Here is a 17500-nt window from a genome sequence, read left to right on the forward strand (position 1 = left end):
AGAGAGAGCACAAGCAGGGGGATAGACAAAGGGGAGGGAGAAGCAGACTCCCCACTCAGCAGGGAGCCTGATGTGGAGCTCAATCCCAGGATTCTAGGATCATGACCTGAGCTGAAGGCAATCATCTGAGCCACCCAGGCATCCCCAGAAGAAATATCTATTGAACATCTATAAATTATGTGCCAGGCAACTTGCCAAGCACTGAGAAATACAAAGACAAAACATGGTCTATAGCCTTATGGAATTTTATCTCTGGTAGAATACAGACATAAATATGTATCACAAAGTAGTAGAGATACTGTGATACCAGTAACATAGAACGGGAGGCAGAGTAGAAATAATCATTTTTGCCATAAGTAGAAGAACTTAACAGGGGAGTTAAACTTACAGTGATGAGTCTTGTAATATGAGTATAAGTTGCCTTGAGAGGAGAGAATGGGAGGAAAGGTTATTTCCCACCACTGATTCATTCATGATTAAAGGTAAGGAAGGTGAAATACAATACGATTTATTTTTAAAGATGCAAATAGTCTGGTAAAACTTTTTGGTATAAAACTTGGAGGAAACTTTTGTTTTTCTTATTTATCTCTTCCCTCCTAATTTCTAAAAATCCTCTTTAAAGGTTATCAACTGGCAAACATCTCTTCACATTCCACCTCAAGCTAAACTGAGTCCTGAAGCATCTGATCTTATTATTAAACTTTGCCGAGGACCAGAAGATCGCTTAGGCAAGAATGGGGCTGATGAAATAAAAGCACATCCATTTTTTAAAACAATTGATTTCTCCAGTGACCTGAGACGGCAGTCTGCTTCATACATTCCTAAAATCACACACCCAACAGATACATCAAATTTTGATCCTGTTGATCCTGATAAGTTATGGAGTGATGATAATGAGGAAGAAAATGTAAATGACACTCTCAACGGATGGTATAAAAATGGAAAGCACCCTGAACATGCTTTCTATGAATTTACCTTTCGGAGGTTTTTTGATGACAATGGCTACCCATATAATTATCCAAAGCCTATTGAGTATGAATATATTAATTCACAAGGCTCAGAGCAACAGTCAGATGAAGATGATCAGCACACAGGCTCAGAGATCAAAAATCGTGATCTAGTGTATGTTTAAAACACTAGGAAATTGTTGTAATGAGGGTTTGCAAAAAGACCTTAAACGCAGAGTTTTTTGAGGCTCTGAGAGTAAAATTATGCAAATGTGACAGAGCTGTGTATGAGTGCTCTGTGTACAATATCTTATGTTCCTAAATTATGGAAAATTTTTTTAAATGTTAATTTATTCCAGTCTTTTAAATCAGTAATAATAAAGAAAGTAAATTATGAACTGAATATTATAGTCAGTTCTTGGTACTTAAAGTACTTAAAATAAAAAAAATAGTGCTTTGTTTAAAAAGGAGAAGCCTGGTATCTATATGTACATACACTAAATAATTTAAAAAAAAAAACAGAGTTTTTGAAATTTTTTTGAAAGACAGTTTTAGTTTTATCTTGCTTTAACCAAATATGAAATGTATCCCACATTCGCAGAGTTTTTTTGTTCTTTTAACCCCCATAACTTTGTTTTTGGTACAAATAAGCTGTAGAAATTAAGCCATTATGGTGAAGAGTGTTCCTAGGCTAATGATAATCTGATAATTTACATCTTAGAACTGAGAAATACAGGGTTGAAATAGTATGTTCATCAGAAGAAAAAAATAATGCAGATTATCTGGTTTGTTTGTTTGTTTTCCCCCTCTGTGGAATATTTACTCTTCTAGCATTTATTTCTCAAGAATACTGGCTTTAAAAGAAGCAGAGCACTACCATTTTTCTTTATATACTGGTATTTTTTAATGCTCCTTCTAGTTTTTAAAAGGGAATAAAGTTGCCATAAGTCAAAATTTACAGTACTGAATGCTAGCTAGCATCCTTCATATTTTTCCTTCAAATTTTTTTAAAGTTTCTACCATCCTAAGCAGAGAGATTAATTTCAGTTTCATATGAAACTTTAATTAGAAAAATTATTTGTGGGTACTCACTAGAAAAGTACTTTTGCTGTATAGTGACAGTTTTGGTTATGTCATCAGTAAAGTTACATGTTTCCTCTTTCAGAACAGTGCTGTATATATGGACTGTTACGGCAAAGGAAATCTGGCTGTTTGACCATATTTTACCTATGGGCAGATTAACTGGTGAAAAGATTATTATTTAAATTCTAATTGAGTGGCCCTTAGTAATTAGAAAAAATTACATAGTAGTCTTAATAGAAAATTCAAATCCTCCTAACTTAAGGTTAAATAATATGTTTTTCAGCATGCCTATTATATATAATGCTTAGGTTTTAAGAACTCTTATGGTTTCAAACCAAAATACATTTAGCTTCTCTTTTAGGAAGGGGAAAAGGGCTCTATTCTGCCGTTAGTAAAATTTGTATTTTACTTCCTTTTCTTTAAGTTCCACTGATACGGAATTTTTTTTATCAAAATTTTATATTTCTGCATAAGAAGAGGCATAATTTTAGTGATTTTCATAATGGAAAAAAGCTAGTGGAAGTCTCACATATGTAAGTAAAATTAAAGCAAAGCTGTTCTATTTGAATTGGGGCTGGCAACGAAGACTTACTAGCTCAAACTTCCCATGTTTCTCTGGGTGTCCCTCTCAGAGCTCAGCTTGTAAACCATGGGTCTTTGGGGTTCATTGGTTTTTTGAGAATCTGGTGAAAGGTGGGGACTCTCTACCCAGAAAAATACACATCAACACACACATACAGAATGCTACATGCAGTCTTAGGAATTCTGGACATGTTGAAAACTTCATAAACTTGGTTACGAACCTCTGTCCTAGAAGAACACTGATATATTAAACTAGAACTTTGCTCTAAATTTACTGATTAGTACTCAGATTCACACATCTTGTGTAAACACTGATAATTTGTGATGGAAAAAAGTCTGTACCATGTGATAAGATACCCTTAGGAATGCCTCTCTCTTGCTGGTACAGCACTAAGACATTTTAAACATACTCTTGAGAGCACTGAAATAGATGTTTGGATTGTTACAGGCTTGATACAGGAATATTTCTGAAGGACTTGTAATCAGAGAGTTGTAAGAAAGGGCACCAGAATGAGTTGGCAGTCTCCACTTCATGGAACATTTGATTAGTGCTATAAAATCCTGTGCCAAACAAAGTAGTTAAGAATTTTTAGCTCAGTACCAAATTTTAAGATATCCCTCTGGCTCTTTGGGTTTTCTCAGATTTATTGAAATTTCCATTTGGTTGTTTTACTTCTGGATTGTGATGCAGTGCCGTACAAAACCAACTTTGTTTTATGTTGTAGGAATACTAAGGTGCTGTCTCCTCTCCCTCCCTCCCCACAAAATCTGTGTTGACACTACAAATTCTGTGTTCTTTTAAAATTTTCTTTGACAACGTAAGCTTTTTCTGTTTATGTAAAGCAGTGTACAAGCCTTTGCTGTCTGCACTTTTAACAGTTTGGATATACTTATTAGCTCTCTTATTCCCAAACCATATCCAGTTCTTCTAGCACAGATTCTGGTGTTTCCTGACCAGAAAGATGAGAACAACATGAAAAAAATCTATATGCTTTCAGTTGAAATAGAGTGAAAACATTGCTTATATGTGTTTTCTTTTTCAGATAATTTTCCCACTTAATAAAAAACTTGCTGTCTTTCTTATACTTATCCCCTTTTTATGTATATCAATAGTATTTATGAAATGTGTTCTATAATTATGTAATTGTAGATACTATTATGTATTGTCTGGTGACATTCCAAGGCAGGCCCTGTTGCTGTATCTTTTCTACTTTATTTGTAATAGGAACTATAGAATGTATGACTAAGAAGTCACTTTGAGATTGACTTTTTTAAAAAGTTATTACCTTCTGCTGTTGCAAAGTGCAAAACTGTGAGTGGAAATGTTTTATTCTGACTTAATAATATGTTAGAAATTAGAGAGTACAGTGGGAAGAGTTTTAGATATTGCTGCTGCTGTTACCTAAGGTACTTTAGAAATTTTCCTTTAATAAGCAAAAATAAACAAAAATCCCTTTGGTATTTAAAGTGAAACATTTATTTAGCCTGGTTGTTTTAATCTAAAGCAAAAAGTAATTTGGGTCAACATATTGGTATATTTGTAAAGCGCCTTAATATATCCCTTTGTGGAAGGCATTATCCCACAGTTTACTTTTATATTGTATTGTGTATATAAGTATTTTGTATTAAAATTGAATCAACACAACACTACAGTTTTATAAAATAATGCTTTGTTAGGAAAAGGAATTATGGCTTTGCAATATAACTAAATTGTTTTGCATACTTCTGAATGTAGTAGATATGAATAATCAGCCTGTGTTTTTAATGACTTTATTTGTATTTTCCCAACCATTTTCTCTAGTGTCATATTTGCTGGGATAATAATAAAAAAAAATTCAGATCTTTCAGTTGTGTGTGAAAGCTATCAAAGCACTTTATGTTGATTTTCATTTTTAAAAGTGTATTTTAATGTTTATTCTTAGAAAATTTATGATTAAAAATTCAGTGTTTCAGAATTAGAATATATATAACTAATGATAATACGGTTAAGGCAAACTGAGTAGTTAGTGTAACCCAGTAAAATGTTTTCATTTTGCCCAACGTAAGTACAGTAACTATTTCATGTTAAAGGCTTCCTTTAGATTAGCAGAGATTTAAATCTTTTTAATTATCAGACTCATTTCATATCATTTGAGTCAGCTTTAAAATTTTAAAATAGATGGTTGTTGGCTAATCTGTTTTCCTTTATTTACAACCCTTTATCATACATATACTGATGCTACATCTTAAATCAACTTTACATCGATGAACACAGTTTTAGTTTTGTCTTATTTTTTTTTCTTTTTCAAGCATTACCATCATTCTTAATCTCCTTTATCTCTTGTTTGCACTTCCTATAAAATTATATTTGGTCTTCGTGAGGCTGTTGTATAGCTGATGCAAGCTGCATTATTCCCGTGATTCATTATACTACATTGTAGGCCCACATCTGGCATGCTTGTGACTCTACTTTGTTATGCCAAACACACACAACACACAAAAAATGCATCTGCTTATGTGTGTGAAGGGTAGAGGAAAGATGTCAAGCCTATGTCTGATACATAGGCAGTTATTGTCATCCCTAATATCTTGTCTTTCCTTCTTCCTACTTAAGATCCAGAGATTCTAAACATACTGCTGGATTCAGAATCTGGGTGGAACTTTGAGTTGTTTCCCCCTGAAGAAGGTTTAAATTTGTTCTGTGGTGAGAAAGGGGTTCTCATGAGTCCTTAGTTCCCAGAGTGGTTGACCAATGACATAGGCTGCTCTTGTTCCCAGCATCCATTCTCTCATTCTTTTCTGAATAGAGCCCCCATCCCTGTCCAGATTTTGACTGTCCTGCTAGAGCCTGTCTCATATTCCCTTGTAATTAGGTGTGGCCACATGACTAAGTTTTGGCCCTTGGGATATGAGCATATGTGATACACACTTAAAAGTTGATGTTGCTTGCATTCCACTTGCTCTTTCCCTCTTCCCCACAGGATGGAAGACGGACAGAGTGGTGACTTTATATTGACCATGAAAACTAGGGAAAACACCTTAGGGGTGGTGGGTCAACAAAAGGAGTAGAATGTAGTTACCTGAGGCACCTGGGTGGCTTAGTCAGTTAAACTTCTGACTACAGCTCAGGTCATGATCTCAGGGTCTGGTGATTGAGGCCTGCCTGGGGTTCCAGCAGGGAGTTTGCTTGTCCCTCTCCATCCACCACGCCCTCACACACCCCGCTCGTGTTCTCTCTCTCATAAATAAATAAAATCTTTAAAAAAAAAAAATAAGGAACCTGGTTACCTGAAAGATTGTGTGGTGCGGGGCTATCTGTCCAGGCTGGACTAATAAATTGTAGAATGTTAGAGAAAAGGAAAACCAGCAAAACTGTGTGTGTGTACAAATCCCCATTTCTTACTGTTGTTGAACTTGTACCCTAATTAGTATAGAATTTATATTACTGTTTAATCTGATTTGCAAAACAATTTGAGGCGCTCATTTTGTACTTTGATCATCTCCCAGGCAACCAGTCATGAAACTCAGTTACTTTAGCTTGTACATTTTTCTCCAGTTCATCATCTTCAGCTCCACTGTTACTACTCTCGTTGAGGCCCTGATCAGCTCTTGCCTGAATTATTGCAATAACTTTCTTTTAAAATTTTATTTATTTATTTGATGGGGCGCCTGGGTGGCTCAGTGGGTTAAAGGCTCTGCCTTCGGCTCAGGTAATGGTCTCAGGGTGCTGGGATCCAGCCCCGCGTCAGGCTTTCTGCTTAACGGGGAGCCGGCTTTCTGCTCAGTGGTGAGCCTGCTTCCTCCTCTCTCTCTCTCTGCCTGCCTCTCTGACTACTTGTGATCTGTCTGTCAAATAAATAAAAGTCTTAAAAAAAATTATTTGAGAGAGAAAGAGAGAGAGCATGAGAGGAGAGAGGTCAGCGGGAGAAGCAGACTCCCTGCTGAGCAGGGAGTCCAATGTGGAACTCATCCCAGGACTCCAGGATCAGGACCTGAGCTGAAGGCAGTCACTCAACCAACTGAGCCACCCAAGCACCCACTGCAGTAACTTTTTCTATTTGATTTCATTCTGGTCCTTCAAGTTTATTAGCTAAACTAGCATCCAAATGACCTACTTGAAAGATAACTGGATTCTCTTTCTACTATGACCAAGTAAGCTCCTAAACAACTGACTTTACCCCCATAGACTCGGGAAAATACAAAAGCAGCCACTTCTAAAGATAACTGAGTAGAACCAAGAACAGGCAGATTTGGATGGAAGTCAACACTTGAAAGAGAGGAATGGCACTGGATGAGTATCTAATTTTCATGATATCTTGCCTAAGAAAGCCCCAAATCTCTAGCTGAGTCATTTGCCACATATCTGTGGGGAAGAATCCAAGCATCCTAAGAACAAAAGAATTAAACTGGCATTTGAGGTGCTGCCCAACAGAAAGCAAATCAAATCAAGTTAATTGTCTGTTTAACAACAAAACAAACATCTCCAGAGATACATCACAGATTTAAACCAGAGTATAACATAACATATCCAATATCAAGGATACACTTCAAAATTACCTGTCACACAGAAATACAAAAATATGACCTAGTCTCAAAAGAATGTAACAGTGGGCAAAAAAAACAAACAGTGGAGACCAACTGCAAGAACCTATTCCAACATAAGGAATTGCCAAAGATAGTACAATGGCTCTTAAACTGCATAGTGATGGGGCGCACGGGCGGCTCCCGATAAATGTTTGCCTTCATCTCAGGTCATGATCTCAGGGTCCTGGGATCAAGCCCCACATCGGCTCTCAGCTCAGCGGGGAGTCTGCTTATCCTCTGACGCTCCCTCTGCATCTACCCCCCAAAAAATAAATAAAATCTTAAAAAAACACAGTGATGTAAAGAAAAATACTCTCATAGCAAATGTTAAGATAGGAAGTCTCAGTAAGAAAACAGAAGCAGTAAGAACCAAAAAGGAATGTCCTTTGAAGACAAACTGGCAGAATATGAGAAAACCCATGAAGGAGCCAATAAATTGGATAATTTAATTGCATGTATAGTATCTCTGGAAGGTAATTAATGAATTTGATGTCATTGATTATCTCTGATGATGGGAACTGGATTTCTAGAGTGGCAAGAAAGTAGACTTCTCACTATATAACCTTTTGTATCATTTGAATTTTGAACCATATGAATACATAAAGTGGAGCTAAAAGCCAAAATCTTTAGGTTCGAGTGGAGGACTTGGGTGTAGACAAAGGAAGCTATGCTTTCGTTGATGTGGGAGGCAAAACCAAAGGGGTGGGCCACCTGGGTGGCTCAGTCATTGGGCATCAGCCTTTGGCTTGGGTCATGATCCCAGTGTCCCGGGATCGAGCCCCATACTGGGCTCCCTGCTCAGCGAGGAGCCTGCTTCTCCCTCTCCAGCTCCCCGTGCTGTGTTCCCTATCTTGCTGTCTCTCTCTGTCATAAATAAAACCTTAAAAAAAAAAAAAAGGCAAGTGTGAATAGAGATATGTAAGTTGGAGGGTAAAAGTATTGTGATTAGATTTAGCTGCATATAAAACCCCAAACAATCACTGCTTAGACATACAATATCTGGAGTTGGCAGTCCACAGCAGATATGAATGGCAGCTGCTCATAGTCAACACCTCGTCTGTTCAATTCTGCTACTTTCATCATACGGCTTATATACTAAGGGTGACATATCAGTTGTGGGCTGCTTATATTCCACCCATCTTTTCCCAGTTCTCACCTGGTAGAAAGAGGGGATGGTGAAAAGAGGATAAGGGAGAGTTTCAGGACCTCTCAAAGTATCTTCCTGAAAGTTCTATGTAACTCTTCATTGGCCAGAAGTTATATCCATGGCCACACCTAGGTGCATGAGAGTCTGGAAATGTAGTCCTTATTCCAGATGGCCCAATTTCATCAAGCTTGGTTCTGTTACTAAGTAAAGAAAATGAGTATTTGGTGGCCAGATGGCAGTCTCTGCCACAAGGAGCAAGTTGAGGGAATTTCAATCTGATAGCTTCCATTTTCTCCTAGGGTGGAGACATCGTGATTTGCTTAAAGGGCAGAAATGGGTAGTGGCTTGAGGAAAGTGGTTAAAGTTTGAAATAACTAATGTGAAGAGAGTGGGAGAGAGAACTGAGGTGGAACATGTAGAAAAATATATTTCAGGTGGGTTGGAAGTTACACAGTTGTGCTGCATTCATCTTCATGGTGGTGTGTTCCCCGCCCCCCCCCCAGCATACAGCAGTCTGGGAGTAGCAGGACAGTGATGGAAGCTATTATTTAGGAAGAAAGTATATAATAAGCTTAATGAACAACACTGGGGATCTGCCCCAGTTTGTTGCTGCAAATATTGTGACATAATCTAAAAATTCAGCAGAGTCTTACTCATGGTTAAAATTTTCTTATTTTATATATACTCTGTACTCTAAGAGATGGCTCAAATTTTTGAAGTATATAGACAAGGACTGCCAGATACAATCGACCAGGTGAGTAAAATTAATAAATCGGTCTTGAAAGTCCTTTTAGATTTCTCTGATGAGATTTATCTATTAAATTTAAATTCTTAAAATTTAATTTAATTAATTTAATTAAATTCTTAAAATTTTGGAGTTCTTTTTTATACTCCCATTTTTAAAAAATCCTGTTGTTTGAAACCTAGAGGTAGGAGCTACTACAGCTTAGTGTAGTTTCCCTAACTGGTACTACTAAGGAAGAAACGAACTAGTGAATGTAAGCCATTCTTTGGAGGTGGTTTTTTTTTAAAGAAGTCTCTAGTTTTTTTTTTTTTAAGATTTTATTTATTTATTTGACGGAGATCACAGGTAGGCAGAGAGGCAGGCAGAGAGAGAGGAGGAAGCAGGCTCCCTGCTGAGCAGAGACCCGGATGGGATGCTAAGACCCTAGGATCATGACCTGAGCTGAAGGAAGAGGCTTTAACCCACTGAGCCACCCAGGCGCCCCTGGAGGTTTTTTTACTTTAAAATTCAACTTCATCGAGGTATGACTTCTGCACAATAAAATGCATCCATTTTATGTTTTCTCTTTGAAGAGTTTTAATAAATATATACATTTGTATAACCACTACCATAATTGAGGTATGTAACATTTCCATCACCTCAAAACCTTTCCACATGCCTCTGAGAAGTCTAATTATTTTCCTCCCTCCCCCCACCCTTAATTCAGCCTCAAGCAAACACTGATCTGCTTTTTGTTACTATAAATTTTTTTTGCCTGTTCTAGAATTTCATATACATGGAATTATATAATATGCGTTCTTTTTTGTTTTGTTTTGTTTTAGGATATATTTTAGAGAGTGAGTGCGAGGAGTGAGGAGGGGCAAAGGTAGAGAGAGAATCTGGTTCCACCTGGGGACCCCGAAGTCATGACCTGAGCTGAAACCAAGAGAGTCTGCTGCTTAACCACTGGGCCACTCAATCACCTCTGTTTTGAGAAGTTTTAAAAGTACAAATGGGCTTTATAATTCATCATACCTTTGTACACATACAAAAGGTGAAGGTTGATTCAGCCTAAGTAGGATAATCTGTACCTCCCTGAATTTTTTATTTTTTTATTTTTATTTTATTTATTCATTTTTTTTAGCTGTACTAATTACAATTTCCTTTGCTCCATTACAATGGAGTTCCTGTCCACCGTAGCAAAACTATTATTTTCTACTTAAGTGAGAATTTTACAAGACTTTAAGCAACATGAGACTTTTTTTTGATCGCTATATACTCAATGTCTACAACAGTGTCGACAGCATAGTAGTTGCTCAATAAATATTTGTGGACTAAATGGATTTATTTCCCTTGACTTGCCTTTATATAAGTCGGTGTTAAATTACTGCGATGATTTAAGATTAGAATTTTAATAACCATGCACTCATAAAGGAAAACGTGTCTAGTGCCTCATTCCACTTTAGGTGGAGGGAGAGGATGGAGATTGAGACTGGAGGAAGCATGGCCAGTTATACTGAGGAGTACGTATCTAAACCCTGAAACAGCATAGTATTGTGTATTTTCTGATTGTACTAAGAGAAAGATCAAAAAAGTAAATCAAGAAAATAAAACTCCACTAGAAGCATGTCCGATTATCTTTGTTTACCCATTCCCTATTTTACTCATCTTATGTCGTGACAAGAGCCTCAGTCGAATTCTGCGTATATGGATTTGTCATAAACAAATTATTTGACCCTTGACACTCACCTGTAAAATAGACACTCTGACTTCCTATCCTTTGAGGAGTGTGGTGAAAATCAAATAGGAGAAAATGTGAGGGAGATCTTTGAAAAAGATACCAAGATATGATCCGTGACACTAATTTAAAACCCCACGATCCTCACTCTGCCCAGACCGCCGCCAGGAGGCGGTGCGGACTACGCAGGCGCGCTCCGCCAGCCCCGCCCAGCTGCATTCAGCCCCCACGCCCGGTGCCTGGCTCCCGGCGCGCGCACGCCGCCCGGCGTCCTCGCTCCCGGGGCGTCGCCCCGCGTGCGGTAGAGTCACCGAGGCCGCCCTCAGCACCGGAAGTGACCCTGGTGGGTTTGCCTTCAAATTCTCGGCGAGCTGCAGCAGCACTGGGGGCTGGTGACGGTTGGATACCGTCGTGCTGGGGTCGTGAGCACGGAGCAGAGTGTTTGGGGCTGGGTAGGGCCGGCCCTGTCTTCTAGCAGCCCTGAGCCACGCACGGCTCTTCCCCTTCGCCTGGCGGTGGGTGGTTTCCCAGGGAGCCTCGGCAGCCACAGGTGAGTGTCTGCTCTCCCCGTGCTCCGGGGATCCCGGAGCTCGGCGAGGGACGCGCGGCCAGCAATGAGAGCTCTCTGCGCATCCTGCCATGAGACTGCCCTTGCTTGCGCCGAGGCCTCAGGTCCTCAGGTTGTCGCTGACACCTGTGGCTCAGGTGACGGCTCCCCTACCTGAGGATCCTGTCCAGCCTGGGACTTTGGGGGGTTCCTGGCGATCCCTTTTCTAGGCTTGTGTCATTAGAGAAGTCTCTGGTCGGAAAAACATGTCTATCTTTATTTCTTCGCTTTTTTGAGAGGTTCTCTACGGAATTCGTCCACGCCCCCGGCCCATACCCTCACCCCTGAAAAACCTCGAAAGCCTTGAAATGGGATGCAGCTTCTTTTCTTACATTTTGTTAGGTGGGTGTGATATTGTTGAGGATGTTCTTTATTCTGGCGCCGGGCGTCCTCTGGGAGGCCTTTGTACCTTTTAAAAATACGTATTCCCTCCAAACCTTTGTTTCATATCGTGTAGTATATGGAGACGAAGCTAGAGATAAACGTGAAGCCCTAAGTGCCTTATAGTGGATAGTCTCAGCCCTTATTTAATAAAAAATAAATTTCTCTTTTAATTGCGAAGTGCCATTTTATATGTTACTAAATTCCAACAGCACAATTTTGCATCCTTTTCTCTTGAAAGCATCCACTTATGTATTCCTCTTTGAAATCAGACCTTTAGTTACTGCTGAAAACATTCCTAATGTTTTAGAATCTTTGCCACAATGATAGAACACCACGGTGTCAAGAAAGATTCTTGTAAAGTTCACAGGACTAAATGTCTCTATGTGCAGCCCTATTGTCTTTTCCAAATGAGATAATTTTTTGTAATCAGTGAGTTCTCATACGGGAAGAGCAGCAGAACTCTTGTATTTTGTATTATTGTTAATATTACTGTATCATGCCTTAAAAAAAAAAAGCAGTGCTGACCAATTTCCAACATTCCTAGATTGTGGAAAGCTGTGTAAATCTTCTCTATGGCATTGGTTATTCAAGAAGCTTTTTCATTTTACAGGTTCTGTACTTGGCATATTATACAGTGATTCTGCATCTTATTGAAACTGGAGTCACTCTTCTGACAAGTACAAGAATTAGGAAATCTTGTGAAATGTACTGTACTAACAACATTGTTGAACTTCTGTTTACAACAAGGTTTAGGTTTTTCTTTTTAGCTACATGATTGGTTAAAAAGATAGTGTATCAAATCAATGTGGTCAGTGTTGATAATATGCTAAATAGATTTTGCTTGTAGTGTTTATTGATATGGCTTGAACATGGCTTTTAAATTACATTTTAATTGTTACATTCACTGATTTATTTTGTTTATATAAATATAAACTGAGAGAAAGTTTACTAAATACATATATATGTCCTTTTTTTCCTGAGCACTCTTTTGATAACTTTCCCATGCTTCTTGAGTATTTATTATACAGTGATTATAAAAGTAAGAAGAATGTATGCCATGCTGTAATTGGTCGTGGGTCACTCATTTATTGTATGTATTTATAATCATTAGCGACTGACTGTAACCTAGTATTATGGTTGTTTTCATATTCCAGAGATGAACATTCTGAACATTGCGTATTACTGTATTGTCACTTTTAAAGTTACACTCGATTTACAGAAATGCCTTCAAGAAAATGTATGATTGAGGTTCATCTGTTTCTGTTTTAGGACAGCTTTACAGATAACTTTTTTTTTTTTTTTTTAAGATTTTATTTATTTGATAGAGATAGTCAGCCTGAGAGGGAACACAAGCAGGGGGAGTGGGAGAGGGCAAAGCAGGCGTCCCGCTGAGCAGGGAGCCTGATGCCAGGGCTTGATCCCGCATGACCTGAGCTGAAGGCAGACGCTGGACTGAGCCACCCAGCTGCCTCACAGATAAATATTTTTAACATAGATGTTGATTTTTTAGCCTGTGCTTAATACTGTGCTGTGCTTGTTTCCTCCTCCTAAGTGAAGAAAATACACATAGGATAGATCAAATGATGTCCCCTCTACTAAACTTCAAGGATTTAAAGGTTTTAATTCTTATTTTTGTCTTCAGTACAGTTCCTTGCAACTGAGTAGGTGCTCTGTAAGTACTTCTTTAATGAATGACCTATGCACATTACAGTAAAACTGCAGTATTAGTGGAACCCAGTCTAAAGCCTTAAAAAATTAAGTGGATATGGTATCCTTTTTAGGTGTGAAATAAGGAAGGCCCCATATTTATTATTTTGGAAGAGAGGAGGAATCTTAGAACCTCAGATATTTGTATCTGTTGCCTGTTCTTTTTCTCTCTTTAATCACTTTTCCCTAATCCTCAAGGAGAAAAAGACAACCTAAGTTCCACACCACAGCAACTATTAAGTTTGCTAGAAATTTTGTTACAATATTTTGTATATTTTGGTTTTTTAAAAAAGATTTTATTTATTTATTTATTTAACAGAGATCACAAGTAGGCAGAGAGAGAAAGAGAGAGGAGGAGGCAGGCTTCCCACTGAGCAGAGAGCCCGATGCGGGGCTTGATCCCAGGACCCTGGGATCATGACCTGAGCCGAAGGCGGAGGCTTTAACCCACCCAGCCACCCAGGCGCCCCATGTTACAATATTTTTTATTGTCTAAAAATTTTTACTCTGTTACTTGAATTAAAATTTCATGTTTGACCTTACTTAATTTAAATTGATTTAATCATTAGCAAAAGTGAATACATAAGCCACGTAAGCAAAAGGTTGGTTCTGATAGGATAATGTAAAGGAAAAGCCTGCTGTGAGAGAAAATAGGCATCACCTGTGGTTATTGTTCTCTTTAATAATCTCTCTAATCAAGAATCTGAGTTGTTGGACAATCTCACTTTTGTAAGTATTCTATTAATTGAACCAGTAGATACTCTTCACTGTTCATGGTGGTTAAAATTTGACTATAGGCTTTTCTCCAAATATACTCATTTCTTCAGAAATTGCCAGGTATTGTGCCAGGTAGACCTCATTTCTGTACTCCAGTGTAATTTTAGCAACGATGAGAATATATTCTTCAATGGGGCGCCTGGGTGGCTCAGTGGGTTAAGCCTCTGCCTTCGGCTCAGGTCATTATCTCAGGGTCCTGGGATCGAGCCCCGCATCGGGCTCTCTGCTCAGTGGGCAGCCTGCTTCTACCCTGCTCCCTCTCTCTCTCTGCCTGCCTCTCTGCCTACTTGTGATCTCTGTCTGTCAAATAAATAAATATTTTAAAAATATATATATATATTCTTCAAAATTGGAGCCTCATAAATTTGCAGTGTTGCTGTTTATTTGAAAAGAAAGCTATCTTAGCGACTTCTAGAAGAATAGGAAAATTTATTTTTGTCTCACATTTAATCAGCTAAGGGTATTTTGATACTATTTTCAGTAAACACATTGTTTCTTTGATAATCAAAAATTTTTCAGGTGACCTTGGATTGACTTTGTATTTCTTTTGTTAGAAAATGTCAGTTCATTGGATGCTAAAGAATTTTATCCGACTAGAAAGAAGTATTCATAACACAGAACCTTCAAAGAAGGCCTGGAGTGAACTCTATGAGTTGTGAGACATTGAATCATGATATTAAAAAAAAAAAAGTACTTTAATAAAAATTCCTTAAACAGTAAAAAAAAAAAAAAAAAAGTAGACGAAATCTGTGTATCAGTAACAACTTGGTTTACTTTTTGTTTTTGTTTTTTAGTAGGGGGGATATAGAAAGAAAGATCTGGATGGAGTCAGTTAAGGAAAAGAGAAAGAGAGAGAAGAAGACATCAGAGTCTTATTATCTAGGTTCATTAGGATACATTGTATACTGCCAGCATGCCAGCATCTGGCCCCAGCTATACTCTTCTAACATTGTTTCCCAGATGAGGTGTCACTATAGGGTATCTAGAGCCTTAGGGCAGAAGCAGTCACAGTTCTGGTAAGGATGAGTTGAGGATGAAGGAATGTGAGAATGCTGAGGTTCAGGAATTGGACAAAGATAAGAAGTCTTAGTAGTTCAAATAAAAACCTGTCATCATTCATTCATTCAGAGATTGACTGAATATTGACTTTGTTCCAAACAAGGTTCTAGGTGCTAGGGGTATATCTAAGTAACAGAGAGCCATATACCCTGGCCATGGAGCTTTTATTAAGATGGAATATTATCAGTGGTCATGACTCCATGGAATCACTGTGTATGTCATGAATCTTTTTTCTTTTGGACCTCCAGTGCTCAATCTTGAGTTACTTACAAATGTCAGTTCATAGCCGTATTGCTTCATAACAAATTCCAAAACGTAGTGGCTCGAAACCATAAACTTTTATCTCAGAGTTTCTTTGTTTGGGCTGTGGGCGTGTGGTAGTTGGGTGCTCCTGATTCAGGATCTTTCACAGGCTGTAATCAAGGTATCAGGGCTGCAGTCATCTGAGGACTCAACTGAGGAAGGATCGGCTTCCAGGCTCCCTCACATGGTTATGGCAGGATTCGGCTCCTCTACACTATTGAACTGAGGGCCTCAGTTCCTCATTGGCTATTGGCCTGGAGCCTTCCTCAGTTCTTTGTCATGTGAACCTCTGCACGGGCAGCTTAGAGTGAGCTAGCAAGAGGCAGTGAACGAGATGGAAGTCACAGTCTAATCTCAGAAATGACATTTCGTTATTTTGATTATTCTGTTTGTTACAAGCTCACATTCAAGTGAACGTGATTTCACAAGGCTATGGAAACAAGGGGGCAGAGGGTATGGAGACCCATCTTGGAAGCTGTCTCTAATTGTATATTGATAGAAGACCCTTATTTTGTAATATTTATTTTTTCTTCCTTACCCTCATCTTCTTTCTTCACTCATATTTCTGTATCTTTATCCTCCAAAGGCAATCTAAGATACTTAATATGTGTATTCGGATTTGTATTTATCTCTGACAAAAGAGTGTTTTGTATAGCATATGTATTTTGAGTTTATAAAATGGTATTGTGGTATAGATCTTATTCTGTATCTAAGGTTTTTTTTTTTTTTACCCAACCCCGTATTTCGATGATCTGGGCATGTTGCTATTTGTAAATTTTGTTAATTGCTTCCATCTTCTTTTTTTTTTTTTAAAGATTTTATTTATTTATTTGGCAGAGAGAGATCATAAGTAGGCAGAAAGGCAGGCAGAGAGAGTGAGAGGGAAGCAGGCTCCGTGCTGAGCAGAGAGCCCGATGTGGGACTCGATCCCAGGACCCTGAGATCATGACCTGAGCCGAAGGCAGCGTCTTAAACCACTGAGCCACCCAGGCACCCAATTGCTTCCATCTTCTACATAGTATTCCAGAGAATGCATCCAGCACATTTTCTTTTCTTTTCTTTCTTTTTAAGATTTTATTTATTTATTTGACGGGGGAGAGAGAGCGTGCACAAGCAGGGGGGAACAGCAGAGGGAGAGGGAGAAGCAGACTCCCCACTGAGCAAGGAGCCCTATGCAGGGCTTGATCCCAGGACCCTAGGATCATGACCTGAGCCGAAGGCAAAGCTCAACCAACTAAGCCACCCAAGCGCCCCTCCAGCACATTTCCTTACCCATTTCTCTAGCAGGGAAGAGGTTGATTGTCTTCAGCTCCTTGATTTCTCCAACAGTTCTTTCATTAACATCCCAAAACAAGTCTCTCTGAATCTGTGTGAGATGTTCTCTGGAATATTTACAGAAGAGAGGGATTGCTGGATCATAGGATATATGCATATGCAACTTTTCTTTTTTTTTTTTTTAAAGATTTTATTCATTTATTTGACAGACAGAGATCACAAGTAGGCAGAGAGGCAGGCAGAGAGATAGAGGAAGGGAAGCAGGCTCTCCACTGAGCAGAGAGCCCGATGCAGGGCTCGATCCCAGGACGCTGGGATCATGACCTGAGCTGAAGGCAGAGGCTTTAACCCACTGAGCCACCCAGGTGCCCCTATGCAACTTTTCTAAGGACTACCAGGTTGCTCTTCAAAATGACTATACCAGTTTATATCTACAAGTTATATGTGAAGGTTTCCTTTTTCCCAAATCCTTACCAATACTTAGTGTTATTGGAGTTACTAATTCGCTTTTAATCTAGTGAATGTATAAGAGGGACTCTTTCACTTGCATTCATATGTTAATAGTATCTGTACTTTTAGCCATTTGGGTTTTCTCTTATTTGAA

The 17500-nt window shown here is 38.6% G+C and overlaps 2 protein-coding genes across 7 annotated transcripts in view; both read left to right on the forward strand.

Moving 5' to 3' along the window:
- The window catches only part of LATS1 (large tumor suppressor kinase 1), a 53933-nt gene extending 49474 nt beyond the window's left edge, over positions 1–4459 (forward strand). For both annotated transcript variants that reach the window (XM_046005891.1, XM_046005893.1), the window contains exon 8: positions 623–4459. In XM_046005891.1, coding sequence (XP_045861847.1) covers positions 623–1132 — 510 coding nt within the window. In that variant the 3' untranslated portion in view covers positions 1133–4459. The remainder of the gene's footprint in view (positions 1–622) is intronic.
- The window catches only part of KATNA1 (katanin catalytic subunit A1), a 52129-nt gene that overhangs the window by 4601 nt on the left and 30028 nt on the right, over positions 1–17500 (forward strand). For 2 of the 5 annotated variants that reach the window (XM_046005895.1, XM_046005896.1), the window contains exon 1: positions 11074–11334. The exons of 1 other annotated variant lie outside the window; for it this stretch is intronic. Coding sequence is in view for 1 of the 4 variants with exons in the window: in XM_046005894.1 (XP_045861850.1) it covers positions 11705–11733 (29 nt within the window). In the remaining 3 variants the exon portion in view is untranslated. Of the gene's footprint in view, positions 1–11051; positions 11335–11630; positions 11734–17500 lie in introns of those variants that run through there. 2 more of the 5 variants (XM_046005894.1, XM_046005899.1) reach the window with 2 other exon arrangements.

The sequence above is a fragment of the Meles meles genome, chromosome 5 (assembly GCF_922984935.1).
Source record: "Meles meles chromosome 5, mMelMel3.1 paternal haplotype, whole genome shotgun sequence".
Taxonomy (NCBI): Eukaryota; Metazoa; Chordata; class Mammalia; order Carnivora; family Mustelidae; genus Meles; species Meles meles.